Source organism: Bicyclus anynana, chromosome Z (assembly GCF_947172395.1).
Source record: "Bicyclus anynana chromosome Z, ilBicAnyn1.1, whole genome shotgun sequence".
Classification (NCBI taxonomy): Eukaryota; Metazoa; Arthropoda; class Insecta; order Lepidoptera; family Nymphalidae; genus Bicyclus; species Bicyclus anynana.
In genome coordinates, this window is record NC_069110.1 from 18,252,084 (window position 1) to 18,274,338 (window position 22,255).

Consider the following 22,255-nt stretch of genomic DNA (forward strand, 5'->3'; position numbering starts at 1 on the left):
AATCTCACCTGATGGTAAGTGATGATGCAGTATAAGATGGAATATATATATTAAAGATGGAAGCGGGTTAACTTGTTAGAAGGTGGATGAAAATGCACGCCCCTTTTCAGTTTCTGCACGACATCGTACCGGAACGCTAAATTGCTTGCCACGGCCGAAGCCACCCACCAGTCAGACCTGGACTATTTAAAAAAATATCAACCTGCCCAGCGGGGGATCGAACCCAGAACCTCCGTTTTGTAAATCCACCGCGCATACCACTGCGCCACGGAGGCCATCAAAATGTCTACCTTCATTTTAAATTTCATTTTATAATAATAATAAAGCCTTTTATTTCCACATCCATTTACATTTCACACGTTTGTTAGGTGTGTTAGTTTAAATTATAATTATATCTATATATTAATTCTAATGTTAGTATGGTTAGTTATCTTCTTGTGATGTGGATCCCGTTTGGGTGAAGGCCTCCTCTTTCTTCTTCCAGTAATCTCTATCTTTTGCGAGAGACATCCATTCTCGCCCTGTTTTGATAATGACGTCATCAGCCCACCTTTTAGTTGGTCTGCCGACGCTTCTCTTTCCAGGTGGACCTTTCCAGTTTGTGACTTTTATGGTCCATCTACTGTCTTTAATTTTCGATATATGCCCAGCCCACTGCCATTTCAATTTTAGAGTCTTACATACCTTGAGGAAAATATATTTTTAGGGATAAATTTTTAACTAACCACACCCAAGCAGCAGCACAGTTATAGAAAAAGTAGTTTAAAATGCGGGTAACTGGAGTTTCAGGAAGTACAAAATCAACACAGTACATCACAACAGTAGCTTTTATTAAAGCGGTTATTGAGCCTCGTAAACTCATGCAGAAATTCGACAGGATATGAAAAGTTTTCGTGTAAATCCACGTACCTTTTAACTACACTACAATAAACGAATTTTTGGCTATAATTTAAATTTTTTGATGAAACGTAATAAACTTTCATAATTAACATCTATGTTTACAACGAATAGGTCATCATCATCATTATCATCATAACAGCCGATGGACGTCCACTGCAGGACATAGGCCTTTTGTAGGGACTTCCAAGCATCACGAATCTGCGCCGCCTGCATCCAGCGAATCCCTGCCACTCGCTTGATGTCATTAGTCCACCTGGTGAGGGGTGACCAATACTGCGCTTTCTAGTGGCGCTAGGCTACCATTCCAGCACCTTGGGACCCCAACGTTCATCGGTTCTTCAAACTATGTGCCCCGCCCATTGCCACTTCAGCTTCGCGCCTCGCTGAGCTATGTCAGTGAGTTTGGTTCTTCTGCTGATCTCCTCATTTCTGACTCGATCACGCAGAGATACTCTTAACATACTCGTAGCTCGTTCCATCGCCCGCTGTGTGATTGTGAGCCTTCTTAAGAGGCCCATAATTAGCGACCAAGTCTCGGAACCAAAGGTCATCATTGGCAACACGCACTGTTCAAAGACTTTTGTCTTTAGACACTGAGGAATTTCGAAGGATGACGCGTCGAGGAGTTTCCCGAATGCGGGAGATTCCCCAGCCGAGTTGGAGTCGGCGGTACCTAACTGGACAATTTATATGTCCTAGGTATATGTATTCGTTTACAATTTCCAGTGCAGCGTTCTCAAATATAACTGGGGAGGGGAGGGTTCGTTTTCGCCATGTTCATTTTCAGGCCCACCTGTTGAGAAACTCTGCTGAAAATTGCGATACTATAGACGATCTCAGCAACAGGTTTCTGGAAACTGTCCATACGGTTGGATCTAAGTTTTATAAGACCACCGTACGAAAAGAACCAAAAAGTTCTCAGACCAAACACTTAAGCTCATGGAAGAGAGGCAAGAAATGAGATTACAGTCATCAGCAGATGCGTCGAAATACCGAATAATTAATAGACAGATCTCTAAGTCTCAAATGCGACATTAAAAATTAAAGTCCTTCGGCGATTTTTCAATTCCGTCATTCACGAGGGCGTGAAACCCTAGGCGTGGCACAAGAGCGTGGTGGTTCTGTTCTTCAAAAAAGGTGATAACACCTTGCTGAAGAATTATAGACCCAACTACCTGTTGAGCCATGTTTACAAATTGTTCTCGAGAGTCATTACGAATCGTCTCGCTCGTAAGTTCGACGACTTCCAGCCTCCCGAACAAGCCGGATTCCGAAAAGGTTTTAGTACTACAGACCACATCCATACGCTGCGGCAGGTTATACAGAATATCAGGTCATTAACTAATTTTTCAGGTCATTAAAATATTTCAGGATCAATCCGGAGGCAGAAGATAATAATTATCCGATTTACTTTTTATAGTTTAGATAATCATGGGCCATATTTTTATTGCTATCAGAAATCAAACAAAACTTATTTTGCTCATAAAAATGGGACCCACCCTAATGTCTTACCTATCCGTAAATACAAAAACTGGCTGACAAAATACTACGAGCCCACGGCCCGAAGAGACCCAACCGTAATGCCAGAAGTACCTACTTTATCAATTAAAAAAATGTAATGATTTTTCTGAAATCCTACGTAATTTTCCACGCCAATGTTAAATCTACAAGTAGGTAGATTGCTACACGGTCTTGTATAAATAGGATATTATTTCACAAGAGTTTCCGTTATACGAGGGTGAAACGATCTTGACAGGCTTCCTATTTTCGAATCTGAACAAAAGGTCAAAAGGTTTTAATTAAATAACTTTCCCGGTGAAATGTATGAGTACCTATCATGTAACGAATTATTTATAGAATGTATCCGGGAAACTGTGCCCTTTGATCTGTTGCATGCCCCCACACTGAGGGGGATGCACGGGTGCTATTGACGTCACTACATGACCTGGATTTCTAGTTTATTCACCTCTGAAATCAATATAATTATGGACCTTAAAACTTAGGGCTCCTCGCAATAAGTCACTCGCAATAATTAATAAGGTAGACAACGCCATCTATGTTGTAAATGGTGTACTACATGAATTCCGAAAGAGGGCGCATTTACAACAACTTGGCGACATAATGTCCTAGTTATCTGTAAGGTGGCGCTGTTAGGGGTAAAAATAGTACTACTAATTTGCAAAAGGTGGCGGTAAGCTTTACTAAGTCATAGTGCCATTAAATTGAAAATAGGTAATCTATCTATCAAAGATGAAAGCCATAATTTGTGTACTTTTAGGTTTTTTTTTTAATAATTATTATTTTATCAAAGATTTCTTACTTTACGTAATTTCTTTCCTTGTTACAAGTCGGTAATTTTGTATAAAATTATATAAAAAGTTACAATCAATAATGTAAGGCGATGCTTATTTAAGCACGTTAATATCGTAACCTCAGAATAACTGTTTAATAATTTTAATCTGAGGTGAAATATTAACAGCTTTAATTTTATGAATTGAATCATTAAGACAGTCGGCACTCCTCGTATTAGTAGGAAAGCCAAAGAGAGGATTTTTGCAAATACTCAAACGCTTGAACTTAAAGCCTTGAGTAACCATACCTTTTACGTAATTGTTGAGTACCTCTAACAAGTGTTAAATGTGCCCTTAATATTATAGGCACGTTTAGGGGAATCAAAAACAAAATAACTCCAGAAATTCTCAACCAACACGTCAGCTAAGGATAAGGTTTATGACGGCCTCCGCGGCGCAGTGGTATGCGCGGTGGATTTACAAGACGGAGTTCCTGGCTTCGATCTCCGGCTGGGCCGATTGAGGTTTTCTTAATTGGTCCAGGTCTGGCTGGTGGGCGGCTTCGGTCGTGGCTAGTTACCACCATATCGTCAAAGACGTACTGCCAAGCGATTTTGCTTTCCGGTACGATGTCGTGTAGCAACTGAAAGGGAGTCCGCGTTAATTTAAGATGCCTTAGATTGCATCATCATTTACCATAAGGTGAGATTGTAGTCAAGGGCTAACTTGTTAAAAATATAAAATTTATGTTATTGCGACTACCTCTCACTGTTTTTTTTTTTAATAAATAAATATACTTAAACAATACACATCACTATCTAGCCCCAAAGTAAGCATACAGAGTAGCTTGTGTTATGGGTGCTAAGATAGTTGATATTATAATATTAATATACAATTATATACTACATATAAATACTTATATAATGTATAAATACATACAGACACTGGAAAACACTCATGCTCATCACACAAATATTTTCCAGTTGTGGGAATCGAACCTACGACCGTGGATGCAGAAAGCAGGGTCACTACCCACTGCGCCACGCGGCCGTCTGCTCCTTCCAGTTAGGGAAGAGATCACTATTAGTGATGAGGTCGCCTCTTGCACTGCATTTTAATCCTTAGTTCTAAGATTTTTTATGTTTATTCATTTATATATGTTTGTTGCATTAAAGTTGTTTAAATAAATAAATAAAAAAGGTGGGTTATGTGATAGCTAAAAGTTGCGTATTTCCAAAATCCAATGATTTGAGCGTAATGTAAGAAAATGGGAGAGCTCGAAGTTTACAAAATAAAAACCTTGTATTTCTGTTCTGGAGCCACGAGCTGTGTTATTTTTTTTTATTTTGAAGTCTTTTTCTTGAATAATCGCTCATATTTTCTGACAATTTCTGTAAGCCATAGTAATGAAAATTGTCTTTAGAGTCTGTAGCTTTTTTCTTCATCTCTAAAATGATAATAAAATAAAAATGAAAATTTAGAAATTCCCCTGACAGTCAAGTGCGATTTCATTTGAGACCCCACTCGAGTGAGTATATTTGCCGATATTCAGTTATTCTACCCCACTTTAAACCCCCAGAACTTTTAAACGGCTCAACCGATTTTCATGAAACATATTTAAGAACACTCGCACATAAGTCACCTTTCATATAAAAAAAAATAATTGAAATCGCTTCTTCGGTTAGGGAGTTATCCACAGACAGACAGACAGTCAGTCAGACAGACACGTCAAACTTATAACATACCTCTTTTTGCGTCGGGGGTTAAAAAGTATAAATATAGACATTTATTCTTCCTATCATTAGTCTACCAAATATTATCTGTCCACATGATGCTTCATAATGCAATGCAATTTTAACATCCCAGGCTTCTCAATATTATTTGATGATAAGTGGCGCAGGTCGCTAACTATGGGCCTTATTAGAAAGCTCAAAGTCACTCAGCGGGCGATGAAGCGAGCTATGCTTGGAGTATCTCTGCGTGATCGAATCAGAAATGAGAAGATCCGCAGAAGAACTAAAGTCACTGACATAGTTCAGCGAGTCGCGAAGCTGAAGTGGCAATGGGCTGGCTACATAGTTCGAAGAGCCAATGTACGTTGGGGTCCCAAGGTGCTGAATTGGCGACCCCGCGGAAAGCGCAGTGTTGGTCGACCCCCACTAGGTGGACCGAAGACAACAAGCGGATTGCAAGGAGCCGCTGGATGCTGGGATGCTGGCGGCTCCAGACCGTTTTGTTTGGAAATCCATGCAAGAGGCCTATGTCCAGCAGTGGACTTCCATCGGCTGATAATGATGATGATGATGAAACTGGTGCAGGGGATACTAACTGGACAGTTACTCTGCCTTCTACGTGCACATTGGGCTCGATTCCCACACCTGCTAGCAAGGGCGCTAGGGTGATGATAGGACCCGGGCGCTACGTTGGCCTCTGACGTCCTGTGTAATAATTTACATACTTTAGTGCCTGTTGTTCTTTTTAAACGACTTCTAAAAGGAGGAGTTTCTCAATTCGGTCGGTATTTAATTATGTTACAACTCGAACTAAAACGCATTATTTTCACTACAAATACGTAGTTCGATCTAATAATGCATAGCCCGAACCATCCCAGGACCTCATGATTTGAACCAAAGCATACAGACATGCAATAGGCATGTTCAATATTCCCTACACCGATCGGCTGATTTATTATTAGAAATATATTTATAGAGATATTTGTATAAGATCGGTGTTTATAGAAACATGAATGAAGTTTTTAGTGTGCATACTAGATGCGCTCAACTTTCTTAAGATTCTTAGATACTTTTGTTCAGGTCTGTTGCACATTTCCTTGCGTACCCTGCGCTCCAGTTACAAGCGGAAGCGTGTATGAACACCAAAGTTTTGCTAATAGACGCAAGGAGTCTACAGCACAAACAGAAATAAAACTGATTTTGTTCATCGTCGTTATCAACCCATCAACCCATATTCGGCTCACTGCTGAGCTCAAGTCTCCTCTCAGAATGAGAGGGGTTAAGCCAATAGTCCACCACGCTGGCCCAATGCGGATTGGCAGACTTCAAACACGCAGAGAACTAAGAAAATGCTCTAGTATGCAGGTTCCCTTACGATGTTTTCCTTCACCGTTTGAGCAACGTCATATTTAATTTTCTTAAAATGCACACAACTGAACAGGTGCATGCCCCGGACCGGATTCGAACCCACCACCCTCCGGAATCGGAAGATTTTATTGGAATATTGTGTACCTCGTTTGTGGGATTTTCAGTTACAAGCGGAAGTGGATATGACCACTAAGGTGTTGCTAATAGAGGCAAGGAGTCATAATCACTTACACAATCAGAAAAATACTTACTTTGATCATAGGACAGGGTTTTGTTGGAATAACGTGTATGGAAAATTTTCAGTCTTCACTTACGTGTCCTTATGAATTTATCCGCCCACAACCACCTCAAAACAATTATGTAAATATGCTCATCCGAACACCTACTGCCATCACAATTATCGCCGATCCAGTGCCCATTAATCCACTCAAACGCACCCGATATATGAATATTAATGAGTCGGGTATAAAAGGCGCTGAAATTCGTGGTTTCAGCACACAGTCGCTCCACCTTCAATCGACAACGCTCCAACGGCTCAGCTATGAAGACCCACACCGTACTCCTGCTCCTGGCCTGCATGGGTAAGTCATATTTACAATGTTTTATTGAATATCATGTAAATTTCCTTTTTTGTCCAACCATTTTTCTTTTTTTTTGTGTTCTTTTTTTTATTCTTTACAAGTTAGCTTGACTACAATCTCACCTGATATTATGTGATGATGCAGTCTTTTTGTGACGGCGTTTCGCAGTGGTATGCGCGGTGGATTTAATGACGGAGGTCCTGGGTTCGAACCCCGGCTGGACCGATTGAAGTTTTCTTAATTGGTCCAGGTCTAGCTGATGGGAGGCTTCGGCCGTGGCTAGTTACCACCCTACCGACAAAGGCGTACCGCCAAGCGATTTAGCGTTCCGGTAAGATGTCGTGTAGAAACCGAAAGGAGTGTGGATTTTCATCCTCCTCTAACAAGTTAGCTCGCTTCCATCCTCCCACCAGCCAGACCTAGACCAATTAAGAAAATTTCAATCAGCCCAGCCGGAGATAGAACTCAGGACCTCTTCTTTGTACGTTGTCACTTTTTTTCTCGTGAAGACAAATTGTCGTTTTATTGACTAGACCAGTAGTTCCGCTTCCCTTGGCCGCTCTTGGTTTACTATACCTTTTTTTCATCACGAGACTATGTCGTGGCGCGCATCGAAGACTTAAAACTAATGATTATTTTTTTAAATACTACAAAATATTAAACTCACGAAAATCTATTTACAAAAACGCAAGTCAATAAAACATCACCGTAGAAAAAAGTGTCAGTTTCATTTACCGAACGAGCGCGGACTAAAAAACCAATTCACTAAAATGTTTCCACGTAAACTAAAAAGCAGTGATAGCCCAGTATGACCTCTGTCTCCGATTCCGGAGGGTGCGAGTTCGAATCCGGTCCGGGGCATGCACCTTCAACTTTTTAGTTGTGAGCATTTTAAGAAATTAAATATCACGTGTCTCAAACCATACCAGAGAATTTTCACATCGTGAGGAAACCTGCATACCAGAGAATTGTCTTCATTCTCTGCGCGTGTGAAGTCTGCCAATCCACATTTGTCCAGCGTGGTGGACTAAGGCCTGACCTCTCTCATTCTTAGAGGAGACTCGAGTTCAGCTGTGAGCCGAACACGAGTTGATAAGGAAACTAAAAAGCGAAAAATAACTTTGTATGGTCACTTTGAAGGCGGTACCAAGCCAGTGGTGTATTAATTAAAGCCGTTTATAAAAGGAGCATAGGAAAGAAGTCTCTGAAAATCCAAAAGCATGATTAAAACTGCTTTTGTTAATGCATCCTCTTCTCTTCCTCCTCTTCCTTGCCTCTTCTCCTATAAAGGGGGAGGCAAGGAAGAAGAGATACTGGTCATTAAAAAAAGGCTGATAGCGATGATTGATTTTGATGCATTTTCTATTGTTCACAGGTCTCGCATCGGTGGTGACATCCCAATCCATCTACTGCGGTCGCCGCTTGGCCATGGCTCTGGACCTGGTCTGCGACGGGCACCTCATCAAGAGATCCGAGGTGAAACGCGAGCCAGCAGTCGAGTTGCAGTGGCCATGGATCGACGAGCAACACGCTCTCGGCGGCGGCTTCCGACGCAAGCGACTGGTGGTGGAGGAATGCTGCGACAAGCCATGCACCGTGGATGAGCTCATGACCTACTGCCACTAAACGATTCCTTGGGGGGGGATCCTCACTCACAGACTGTGAGGGGGGGTAACCTCACTCACTGAGGGAGGGGGAGGGGTGACGAACCGGCAAATCTTTAACGGACCTGAAAATATGTTACTCAAATTATTATAATCAAATATAATCCTTTGCATCACACTACGTCTTTTATTTGAAAGCCAGCTAGGTTTCTTGGATATCTTTTCTTCCCATATTAAAATACTAGCTGGTTTCATCCGTGTGGTTTCTGTTCCTGTAGGAATACGGGCATAATATATAGCCTATAGCCTTCCTCGATAAATGGGCTATCTAACACTGAAAGAATTTTTCAAATCGGACCAGTAGTTTCTGAGATTAGCGCGTTCATCAAACAAACTCTTCAGCTTTATAATATTAGAATAGATTTTAATACTGTCTCACCACAGTCATTCTAACCCTAACGAGGGCAGGGTTAAAATCTCCTTAACTCGTATATTTGGATATTTAAAAATATTTTTTTTAATCTAAAATTCTTATTTGAGACTCGGTAAAGAATCATTAGTAATATTTAGAATAATTATAACAATTATATAATATAATAATAATAATATATAATCAAAGCAGTGACATAATTAACACGGTATTGAGATTTGAAATTTAAAATACCAACTGAGTGAAGACTGCTTCAGACACAAGAACTATGAGATGAATTGATGAAAAATGATTGAAAAAACACGTTTTGTGTTAGACTTTGTTTTTTTTAGATTGTATTTAGCTAATGAATGTTTTAAGGCGTATACATTTGTATATATTAATCTTATTACGATAAAAGAAATTTGTACATCATCATCGTTATCAGCCGATGGACGTCCACTGCTGGCATAGGGCTCTTGCACGGACATCCAAACAAAACGATCTCGGCAACCCTATTGTTTCGGTCCACCTAGTGGGGGGTCGACCAATACTGCGTTTTCCGGTGCGGGGTCGCCATTCTAGCACCTTGGGACCAAGTCCATCGGCTCTTCGAATTTTGTTCATTTTGAAATTTTATAATCTTATTTATTTATTTTGCAAACAAAACAAATTTGTTAATATTGAGCATAGTTACGCGAATGTCTCATCAAACCTAGTCATAATCCCCATTCGTTCCACACTTCGACTCCCTGTCGTATCATCCGCTCGACGCGTGTCAACTAAGCCACAGGTCAAGTCCAAGTTAGTTTGCAAGTGTACGATTCTCTGTACAGACATCGTAACTAACTTATCACGATGCTGGTACAATAGAAATATTGTCGAACTTAAAGTAACTCTGCGCCGTCTGAGCCGTTCTTAAAAATACAACAAATAATACACTTTAAATTGACTATTTAACTGCCTCGTCTTGAAGACGAGGTCCTGGGTTCAAATCCTAGGTCGGGTCATTAAATGGGATATGGCGCTTAGAACCACCAAGCTGCTCCGATGCGGGTTGGAGGGATTAAGGTGATAGTGTCTGGGACCGTAGTCTTTAAGTGCTCTCCTCGAGAATTTTTACCCTTCCCTTGAGTCCTGGCCCTGGCCCACCAGTGGCGTAGCGTGCTTAGAGAGGCCCTGTATCAAAATTAGTTAAGGGGCCCAATAGACGAGCGGCAAATCCCGAAAAATCTCTTTAGTTTTTGATTTACTCTACCCCACTCTTTCAACACAATATAGGTACCCATTGCTTTTTTAAGTTTGTCATTTCTGTAGTTTTTTTTCCCAGGAAGTACCACCAGATTAAGTAACATTGTAAATTACTATTTACAAATGTTTGCTTTCACACGTATGGCGCCCCTGTATTCCGGGGGCCATTGATACGGCAGATACGGTGGTAGATACGCCCCTGCTAACAAACAGGTAAGCAGGGGCGTAGCTAAATAAATTTAGTAATAGTCATAGCTGGGCACCGTTAATGAAATAGTTAACTTCGTTAATCGTTAATCCGCTACAGAAAAAGTTAGCTTCGTTAAACGTTAAAGCGTTATATTTCGAAAGAATTAACGCAAGTTAACGTTAATCATTAATTCGTTAATATGACTGTGTAAATTGCATTTTTATATCATTGTGTGAGATCACCATTGGGAAAATGACGATGAGCACTGGGTGCCATAATTGCCATAATTTGTTTTTTATCTATATAGGACTTTGTTGATTTCTTTGAAAAAATAAATAAATAACCTTTCAGAAAAAACTCATTGTTTTTATGTATAGTGTTTAGTATTTAAAATAGAAATAAATCAAATCTAATAACTCAAGACTGATTAGTATTTAGTATTAAGGTAGGTACTTTACCCTATCTAGTTTTGTTTTCGTTTCATTCGCTGCCACGCGCCGTGCGATAAATAGTAAGCATTGGAATAATGATTAACGGACTTCTGCATATTAACGGAAGTTAACGTGGCCGTTAAGATTTTTAAAAGTTAACTTAAAAGTTAATCCGTTAATCAATATGTTAACTTCGTTAATTAACGATTAACGGATTAACGAGTTAATGCCCAGCTATGGTAGTTAGTTTACAGTGTTCTGTAAACTAACTACTACTAAATTTATTGATGCGCCTGCATAAAATGTGCCGCAAAATTTACCATTACGTAATTGCTATCTTCTCAGTAATCCTAATATTTTTATCAGGATTACAATAAATTAATACATTATCTGTGAGTGACATCTCCCTGAAAGTAGCTTTGTGAAAGAGTTTTTCAAATTGGTCGAATATTTTTGAGTTTATTCGTTACATACAAAAATACAAAGGGGAATGTCCATTCCCGGCCCAGACCTTTCGTCCCCGCCCCCCACTTTACATAAAACTAAAAAATACTTGATAATTTTTGTTTAATAATGAATAAATTACTTTATCCATAGCGGTTTGCTATAACTTTCCCCAAAAAATAAGTTTCACAACGATATTTGACAATATTATAGTTGTTGTATGACATTTTTGAAGACACGAACATGAACAGTGTTGCCAGCTAAGTGATTTATTTGGTTTAATCAATATTTTAACCGAATAATAATAATCGATCTTTTTCTACAACAAAATCACCTGGAAAAGCAAAAGTTGTAATAAATTATAATGTTTTTGATTATAATATCTGCCTCACTCTTTAAAAACCATTGCATAGTCGACATTATAAAACGTTTCTTGATATCAAAGTACCTATTATATTTTTCGCTATAACCAACCACTAAGAACTCAACTGATTTTTTTAGTTTAATCGATATTTAAATGGATAATAATAATAATCGGCCATAACATTAAGAACATAGGATCACTGCGTAGAAACATTACCAACTACGCCATTTAAATACTATCTATACTAATATTATAAAGCTGGAGAGTTTGTTTGTTTGTTTTTTAATCTCAGGCACTACTGGTCCGATTTGAAAAATTCTTTCAGTGTTAGATAACTCATTAATCGAGGAAGGCTATTAGCTATATATTATCTCCGCATTCATACGGGAACGGGAACCACGCGGGTAAACCGCACGGCGTCAGCTAGTAATAATAAGTAGCTAATATATAATATGAGTAGTAGCGCAAGCCCGTAACTTCGGCGCGTGCAATGCGGTTTTTTTATACAATTTTTCCATACTCTATATAAGCTAGCTACACGATCGGCCAACGCGCAAGCTACAGCTATACTAAGCTGATATAAATAAGTGGTCAAAGTGGTCTTAATAGTTGATATTCAATCCCTTTCTTCCGATAACTTTTTCCTTTCATCCGATCTAACTAAATCAAATTCTATATATTTCTATGTATGTATAAATAGTATACATATTGTAGATAATATATTATGTTTACATAATACATTGACATAAAATTGCAGGCGTCCGCAATTTTGTCCGGGTGAAAACGCAATATCATGACAAACTACTTGTATAAACCTTCTTCTTGAATCACTTTATTTATTATTGAAAACCAATAAAAACCATTGCGTCGTGTAAAAGATGGTGAAAACAATGACGTGTTATTCTAGTAATAAAATTATTCAATTAGAAATCGATACGAAGTTATTCGATTTTTCGTGTTTCGTATGGCAACATCGATTTGACTTTTGGACAGATAATCTGTTGATGTCAATAATTGTCAATGTCATTCTCATTTTATTAATTAGATAATGTCATTGAATTGATTTACTGATTTTGTCTGTTTTCTGTTTACCTTCAGTATTTTTTGAACCGAATTATAATTTTTCAAACCACAGCTATAATATAAATAAAACTTGCACGAAGTTAAATTCGAAATTCGAATAATGTTGGCCCTGAACCGGAAAAATTACAAGTTTATTTCAGCTCTCAGATGTAAATACAAGAGGACATTTACGCTGCATTAATCAATGTTAATATCAATATTAAAATTATTATAGTTGGCATCAATTGTCAATAAAATGTCAGGAAAATACGAATACATTCTGTTTGAAACATGCTCGTAAACAAGTACACAGCAGGTGCAGGCAGCATAAATAATGTTTGATCCATTTTTAATGTGAAAAACGATTATTATTCATAAGAAATAATATGTATAACTTTAATAATTTTTGTCATGTTATTGTGTCAAGTCACAACAGAGTGTAGTTTCCCATATAAGTGTTGAAGTGTCGCTCAGTGTATTTTTATGACTAACCAATATTGCTGTATTAAAAAGTACATTTACTGTGTAATTACTGGCGTAGAAGGCATAACATCTAGTCAGATGTTGGACAGCACATAGGTTTTCTTGCATTGTTGATGGTTTGTTCAAGCAATATTTAGTGCATAGAAGTATTATAGTATATTTATCCTACTTTCCTGATTAATATTAAATGTGAACTGTGAGTTTGTATGTCAGTTTGCTACATTTTCACACCCTAAACCAATTTTAAAACAGTAATAAATTGTGCATACTAGAGAATTATCTTAATTCTCAGTGTGTGTGAAGTCTGCCAATCCGCATTGGGCCAGTGTGGTGGACTATTGGCCTAACCCCTATCATTCTGAGAGGAGACTCGAGCTCAGTAGTGAGCCGAATATAGGTTGATGATGACGACGAATAAATTGTGGAATAACATAACATTATTAAATCCACTAAGTAAACCAATTTTAAAACTCTGATTAAATTATTTGCTGGATTTTCATATTTTATTACTATTTCAGTTATCCAGAGTCATCCCAAGTTTGTCAAAATTGCTGGAAAACGACTGATAAAGCAGCATCTTGCTCAACTGAAGAACGGAAAATAATTATGTAATAGCGACAAACACTCCAAATCAATGTTGTTTTCCTCGCTGTAATACATTTGTAAATTCATTTATTTACAGTGCTTGTAAACTAAGCCTTGGTTTTGCAAACAAGCACTTTTGAAATAATAAGGTTGACTATTTGTCCATCTCCAGACAGACAGACAGACCTCATCACCAGATAGGAAGACAAGTTCTGCTGAGGAGTGTCAGCAAGAAACTCAACAGTCACTCTTTTTTAGAAAAGTAATACAATATTATAATTTACAATTGTTAACATCATTACAATAATTTCTTCTAGTAGAAGCTGATCTAATGGCCTCCAAGTAGTGGTGTGCACTTCATACATGCATTAAAGTACTGCATATCCTAAGAGTTGTCTTCATTAGTAAATACAGATTTTTCCACTTAGCTTAATTTTATTACTAGTGCATACCCTGACCGACAACCATATGCACGCCACTGCCTGGTTGGTTGGTTGTTTCATTTATTGATTTATTTGTTAAGCTTGTTGGTTACATAAAACAATAAATCTATTCATGTACAGCTTTAATGTTACTTCATCTCCGGTGTACTTTTTGAGCAGTGAGAGTGATAAAATAAAATATTTTTTTTTTATGTCTAGCAAACTTTTATTAAAAAAATTATTTAACCAAATCCTTATTTATACATCATATTATCATCTCCATATACTTTTATGGGGGGGCGTAACTGGGTTTCTTGGGCCAAAGTTGTATGGGCTGGTGGACATTCCCCTTTATGCTCGTTATAATAATAGTATACCTACATATTTTTCCTTTACAAGGAAAATCTTAATAGCAGCCTGGAGTTGGGAAGTTGGCGGTGTTAGTACACCCCCGTGCCTCGGAGAGCACGTAAAGCCGTCGGCCCTGCGCCTGATCTCTCACCGGTCGTGTCGGTCTGCCGTCCCATCGGATTTCGAGAGTGAGGGAAGAGAGAGTGCACCTGTGCTTGCGCATACACTTGTGCACTATAATATCTCCTGCGTACATGGTTAATCTCACCATGAGATTAGCCGCCGTGACCGAAAAGTCGGTCGGGAGCATATTATTATTATTATTATACCTACATATAAAGAAGACCGAGACCGTGGCTTATCGTTTTCTTAGGTGTAGCACCAACAACCTCCCAGTTTCGCCTAACAGAAAAAACAACTAAAAAATAGGTTTGTGTAACAGAAAAAATAAATACAAAAATATAAGCTTCAAAAGTTACTTCGCCGCTTTGGTAGACCGGCAAACTTTTTTAACTAGTAAAGTGATGAAAAAAATGTTTTTCTAAATGCAAAATACTTTTATCAAGCCAATTATTTAACCAGATTCTTATTTATACGTCATATTATCATATGAGACTTACCGTCCTTATCCGTGATAGCCCAGATTCCGGAGGGTGTGGGTTCGAATCCGGTCCAAGGCATGCACCTTCAACTTTTCAGTTGTGTGCATTTTAAGAAATTAAATATCACGTGTCTCAAACGGTGAAGGAAAACATCGTGAGGAAACCTGCGTACCAGAGAATTATCTTAATTCTCTGCGTGTGTGAAGTCTGCCAATCCGCATTGGGCCAGCATGGTGGACCATTGGCCTAACCCCTCTCATTCTGAAAGGAGACTCGAGCTCAGCAGTGAGCCGAATATGGGTTGATGACGATTATCATATCCGTACCTACTATACCTGGGTTTCCGGGGCATTCCGCTTTACCATTTTATACATTTAGAACATACATAATATTAGTACTTACTCTAGTTAAAACTCTTACGCAAGCCACTGAAATAAGCAGTATAAATACGTACTGTACGAACGGTACCTCCTTTTTAACTCGCCAGAGAATATTGGAGCTATTGTTATGAATATAGAAAATATTAAACAAAGCACCTCTCGACGAGACATAAGCTGGGACAAGTAGCTCAAATAAATTAAGAGAACTTACCTTACTGAGTTAGGGACGGCGTCTGCTTCGATGAGAGGTATTAGTTCCGATATTATTCTCTTATAAAATATTATTTTATATGAAGTACCTAACGATAGATTCTTTATCTTGAATGAGTTATTTTATTCCATATAGCCAACGATTTTATAGTATAAATTCTTTGCATAGCTAAAGCTAATTAATTAGAGATTTATTACTGAACCTAAAAGACTAAGGAGACCGGCCATTTTTTATACAAGAGTGGATTTGATGAATGAACCATCATTAATTTAAATCATCAGTTCAGTCAAAGAAGTATTAGGTATAGACTGGACTTCAGTTTTAATGACAGTTGCATAATCAATATATTATGGGAAGTACAGATTAAATATTTGGACTACCTACTCGTGATCATATAATACATAAAAAATACATACACGTCGAATTCTTAACCTTCTCTCTGTTCCGTGATAAAATGCACGAATTCAACAAAAACATAATAATCAAACACATTTTAATAATTAGTATAATCGTCAAACAGATTTCAAAAAAATATTGACGTCCGAGTTAATGATCTTTTTTTTTTTTTATATATATTTAATTTATATTTATATTTATATTTCCGTATTCTTACGGAAATATAATATTTATATTTCCGTAAGAATACGGGGATAATATATAGCCTATAGTCTTCCTCGATAAATGGGCTATCTAACACTGAAAGAATTATTCAAATCGGAGATTTTGGAGCGGACATAGCGCGTTCATTCAAACAAAAAAACTCTTCAACTTCAACCCCGCAGGAACCATGGATTTGTCCGGGATGAAAAGTAGCCTATGCATTAATTCCAAATTTCAGCCAAATTGCTTCAGCGCAAAGGAGGAACAAGCAACTTTGGCCTTTGATAAAAGGGATGCTCACAAGGTAACCTTCAAAAGATCCGCTTAGAATTTTCTTCGTATTTTTCAAGGCTTTGGAAAATATAAAAATACGAAGAAAAGCTGATATTGTTGTATCAGCCTATTAAAACTGATATTGTTGTATCCTTATACTAAGTGAACGATAAACAATTTTAATAAATTTACCTACAAGAATTTAAATATTTATGCATCGATATTTTCTTCTTAAAGTTCAAGTTCATCTTTAAGATGGATTAATTTGTTTGTTACGCCTAAGAGCTCTGCCTCATTAAGACGCCATGGCAACGTCGCCGGCGGCGCAGGCCTGGCTACTTCTGGCATCCGAAGGTCGCCAAATCGAGTGATCATGGCGTCTCGACAGTCAGTTCGTTTACATCGTCAGCATCGGTCGTAGAAGAAATCGCACTTCTTTGTTAACTACGTCATAGAAAATTGAAAAAAAAATAATTGAGAAAATTTTCTGGTATGCAGGTTTCCTCACGATATTACCCTTCACCGTTTGAGACACATGATATTTAATTTCTTAAAATGCACACAACTGAAAAGTTGGAGGTGCATGCCCCGGACCGGATTCGAACCCACACCCTCCGGAATCGGAGGCAGAGGTCATATCCACTGGGGTATCACGGCTCTCTACTTTATGTTTGAACTTTATGTTTATGTTGCCAAAATTAAAAGTTTTTACTCACTAACAAGTAACAACGAAGTTGCCACGGGAACGAATGACGTCCCAGCGCTGTAACTTTTTAGAATTCATGTATCGTTCCGTCAACTATCAAGTAATTAACAATTTTTAGTGATGCAAAGTTCACTGGGTCCACTGGTTGTTAGCTAACTTTCCATTTCCAATTTTTGAATTTTACACACAGCAGTACTGCAACTGAAATCCAAGCTTTCATCTTTTTGACGCCTCAGGCACACAGCTATCGAACAGTATCAACTGTAAAGGATTCAACAGACAGGGATGGACGCGCCATAATACTTTTATAAATATTTTCCTATTGTTGTGATGGGTTCAATAGCATTTTATATTAGAACGAAAGCTTGCGATAGTTAGACATACCGCATTTTATCATAGTTAAGCACGATAGCCAATTATGGAGTTTTTATCGTGGTGGGAAATGGCGTCGGGTCTTCAAATTGCTTGAAGATAAAAGTATTTAATGAGTATGTCTTGGTCGTTCCCCGACCAGGTGAACTGACGACATCAAGCGAGTCGCAGGTATTCGCTGGATGCAGATGGCTCAGTATCGTGATGTTTGGAAGTCGATACAAAAGGCCTATGTCCTGCAATGGACGTCGATCAGCTGACATGATGATGATGGTGATGAGTATGTGAGCCTGTGAAGATGTATAGAATGGAAACGTGGGCACTGACGATTGGCTTTATCCACAAATTTAAAGTCGCTCAGCGAGCTATGGAGAGGGCTATGTTAGAAGTCTTTCTGAAGGACAATATCCGGAACGAGGATATCCATAGGAGTACGAAAATAATCGGCGAAGCTCAAAGGATTAGCTAACTGAAGGGGCAGTGAGTGGGCCATATATGTCGCAGATCAGATGGCCGCTGGGGCAGATGTTCTGGAGGAGACCACGTACCAGCAAGCGCAGTGTAAGACATCCTCCAACTAGATGGTCCGACGACATCAAGAAAGTGGGATATGGCTATATGAGGAAGGAGGATCGTGTGAGGTGGCGTGCTTTCGGAAAGACCCATATCCAGCAGTGGACGGATACAGGCAGTGTGATGGATTTGGAAATTTGCCTTTCAAACCAGTGGTACAGATTTGTATATACTAGAGTCTTTACAAAAAAATTGCTTGTAAACTAAGTCAAGAATGAATTTTGATTTGATTTTGAAAGCAGAGCTGCGTTCAGATCGTCCGCAACTTCAAAAGAAAATTAGTGAACGTTGTTTTTGAAGGGTGGAGGTTACTTACTGGTGATTGGGGACTTAATCTGTCACGTCGAGGAAAATAATACAAAAAAAAAACGATTGAGGGTTAGCTGGCCTATTCATTATTTTGGTCTTTATTATCAATGTTATTACTATTAAAGCTAATATTATTACTATTAAAGTTAAGTTGTATAACTATTAAATAATCAACAGTAAAAAAAAAACATCTGGTTAGCAACAACTTTTCACAAACTACCGTCCTACCAACTTGTATCAATAACAAGGTTAATACGAGCTGTTTTTTTTACTGTTGTTTAATTAATACTTATACAACACAGCCACAATGTCCTACAAATTGCGTAGTAAATTGTCTCGTTCCGACGCTCAGAAATTTTTATTTCTTGGTAACTCAGTTAGCTACCAGAATCAAGGATTTTCGTAAATAAAAAAGTTGATCGTCTCATTGACATGAAGCTACTCACGAAAAATTAACTTGATATTAATCAGTTGTACAAAATGTTCTACGGATCCCTGATAACCACAACCTATTAAAAATAACATCAAATCAATTGATACAATGTCATCTACCTACTGATTATATCCACCAGTAAACACCGGATGACATTTGTACACACTATCTCAATTTCTATTATTATTATTAAGCATACGTCAAAAAGTGAATTAGCCTGATGGACTCTTAAAACCATGCTGCCTTCAAAAGCCAACACAGTCCAATCTCAACATAATTGGTTACCGTCAATGATATTTTATTTTATACAAGTGATAGGACGCTAGAGCATTTAAACTGAGGCAGAGAAATGAGAATAATATCTTAATTTACTTTAGTTGCTTATTGAACAATGAAAGTTATTTAAACACATAATACCTAGATATTGTCTACAATGTCGAGTTCTGTGTTCAGGAAGTGTAAAAACTATATATAGGTGCATAAATATATAATGTAGGTAAACAAAAATTAGGGCATGTGTGCGCTCAGTGGATTCACTAATTTGACTTTGACATGACTTTTTGCGGTGATTTTGTGGGCACGTAACATATCTATATTGTAAAATAATCATTGGTCACCGTACTTATCTTTGGCAGGAGCATGGACTGACGAACTTTTTTTAAGCCTTCAGAGGTATATCTGACTAGGCAGTCTTTTGGACCTCGGTCCATATGATTAGGTATAAAGCAGCTAATGGATATTGTCTACACGTCATATCACACATATTAGAATTATATAAATATAAATTCGATATACTAAATTAATGTGTACAGTGTACACTAATGGATATCTTTATTATGTTATACAAAGAGTTTGTTTTCTTAAAAGGAAAGTTCTTGATATTATAACAAAGGGTTATATGGGGTCACACATGATAGTCGATATTACATTTATTAGTAACTCAAACAACATGGTCATAAAATACATGACAATTATCATCACCATTAACAGCCGATGGACGTCCACTGCTGGACATAGGTCTCTTGCATGGACTTCCAAACAAAACGGTCTCTAGCCGCCAGCATCCACCTAGTGGGGGTCGACCAACACTGCGCTTGATAATTACTCTAAAATACATGAAATTTTAGAATAATTATCTCTAATAATTATTAGCTCTTGGATATAAAAATAATTGGTTGAGGTTAAAAAAACCCTTGGAAATATGAATAGGTAACAAAATAAAATTTAAATATATTAAAACTGAGACATAAAATACTGTCTTATCAAAATTTGCCGCTATTGATAGTGCCCATAATGCATTTTCGCGCTGAATTGCGATTGAAATTCATTGCGCGATAAGCCGCCTACCTGTTGTATTCTTGAGTCGTTCTTGCAATGTTATTTAAAGCTATACTCATATACGGATCACTCCCAAGTTATTTTAATTGTAGTCATCCACGATGACTTATTTTAGTCACATGTGAAGTGACTATTATAAAATTCATTAAATGAGTCGAAAGCATGCACCAGTAGGCTTTTCGGGAGCGTCCACATCAGACTACTGGCCGCTGCGCGTAGCTTGCGAGGTACCATGCGGTTCCGTCACTTCCAGCTAATATTTTCTCTTAAAGAACACTAGCGGACGCCAGAAACAAATATTTAGTTTTTCTTAAATCCCGCGGAACCATGATTTTTCCGCTATAAAAAGTAGCCTTTGTTCTGCTCCAAAGGTTTGTTTATCACTATACTATTAGTAGTTATCCCTCAACAGGCATTCTACAGTGTAAATGAGTATTTAAGTTAATATTATTGTTATTTTCATACATATGTTAATTGTAAAGATGTAAATTTTAAATGGTGAAATTGTCATTTGAATCATTAAATACTTAATAAATAATTTGCATGCCTAATTGGCAAGATACATTTACCATCTACATCTACCGACCACCTGTATAAATAATGCATGTATCTGCAAAGAAATAAATTAATTGATTGATTGATTGATTAATAATGCCTGGAATCGATCTGCATTCATAACAATTTTTTTTAAATTTTGTCGCTTAATTCGTCGTTACATAACGCAGTCCAATTGACATGTAAGCTAATTCACTATCTTTGACGTATGCCAGTTGTCATGTACGAAATTAAGACTCTATGAAATGTCATCCGGTGCTTACTGGTGGATATCAAACAGTATGCAGATGACAGTTTGTCTATTAATTTGATGTTTGTTTTAATTGGTTACAAATAGACCAAAATAGTGAATAGCCCAGCTGGCTGATAATAACTTTAATTTTAAGTTTTCGACTAATTATTATTACCACTCTTCTAATATTATTAAGTACCGGACTTTTCGCGTTTACAAGCACTAAGCCTTAATAAAATAAATAAACGATTTATTTATTTTAATTTAAATAAACGAATATTTACTGTCTAATTATTTAAAATTGCGTTCAATTAAACCTATCGACCTAATTAAACATAATGATGTTATTTTTCGTTAATTTGGTTGAGTGGCTACATTTTGTATTTTTTAACTCGGCTGAATTGTCTTTTCAAGTTATCTTCTTATCTTCTAAAAGTACATTGACTATCGTTAAAATGTACAATGTAATGATAAATAAGTGGGGATGAAACCTAATACTAATTATTAGCAGATAGTCCAATAGTATTCGATATGGATGGATTTATAGACGACGGCTGATAATTCGACGGAATTGGGGAGGGTCACCTCACGTCCTTGATTTGCAGGAAGGTGTAGTGGATATGTAGTTGCTATATCAGTGGCGCGTGTCAGGTTAAGTTGGTTGTACACTAACGGTCATATTATTTTATAAACATGGGTTAAGTTTGACAGCCTCCGTGGCGCAGTGATATGCGCAGTGGACTTACAAGACGGAGGTCCGGAGTTCGATTCCCGGATGGACCAATTGAGGTTTTCTTAATTGGTCCAGGTCTGGCTGGTGGAAGACTTTAGCCGTGGCTAGTTACTACCCTACCGACAAAGACGTACCGCCAAGCGATTTAGCGTTCCAATACGACGTCGTGTAGAAATTGAAAGGGGTGTGGATTTCATCCTAACAAGTTAGCCCGCTTCCATCTTAGACTGCATCATCACTTACCACCAGGTGAGATTGTAGTCAAGGGCTAACTTGGGAAGAATAAAAAAAAACATTTAAACATTATTCTTCAAAGTAAAGTGAACTTTGATCAGCTAGAAATGATTGGTTTAACTTTACTTTCACCAAAATTTAAGTTTATATATTGGTAAGAGTAAGGTTGCATCCGATGGGTCTACTCAGTAGTTGCCGATGGGAATAGAATGCGAAAGGTTTATAATTGTGCCGA

General features: G+C 37.7%; 1 protein-coding gene across 1 annotated transcript; it reads left to right on the plus strand.

Moving 5' to 3' along the window:
- The first annotated feature begins 6,768 nt into the window (after positions 1-6,768).
- Positions 6,769-8,621, plus strand: LOC112045735 (bombyxin A-3 homolog). Its single transcript, XM_052890849.1, has 2 exons — positions 6,769-6,873; positions 8,249-8,621. The coding sequence occupies exons 1-2, from the start codon at positions 6,834-6,836 to the stop codon at positions 8,497-8,499; spliced, it is 291 nt and encodes a 96-aa protein (XP_052746809.1). The 5' UTR covers positions 6,769-6,833; the 3' UTR covers positions 8,500-8,621.
- The last annotated feature ends 13,634 nt before the right edge of the window (positions 8,622-22,255 follow it).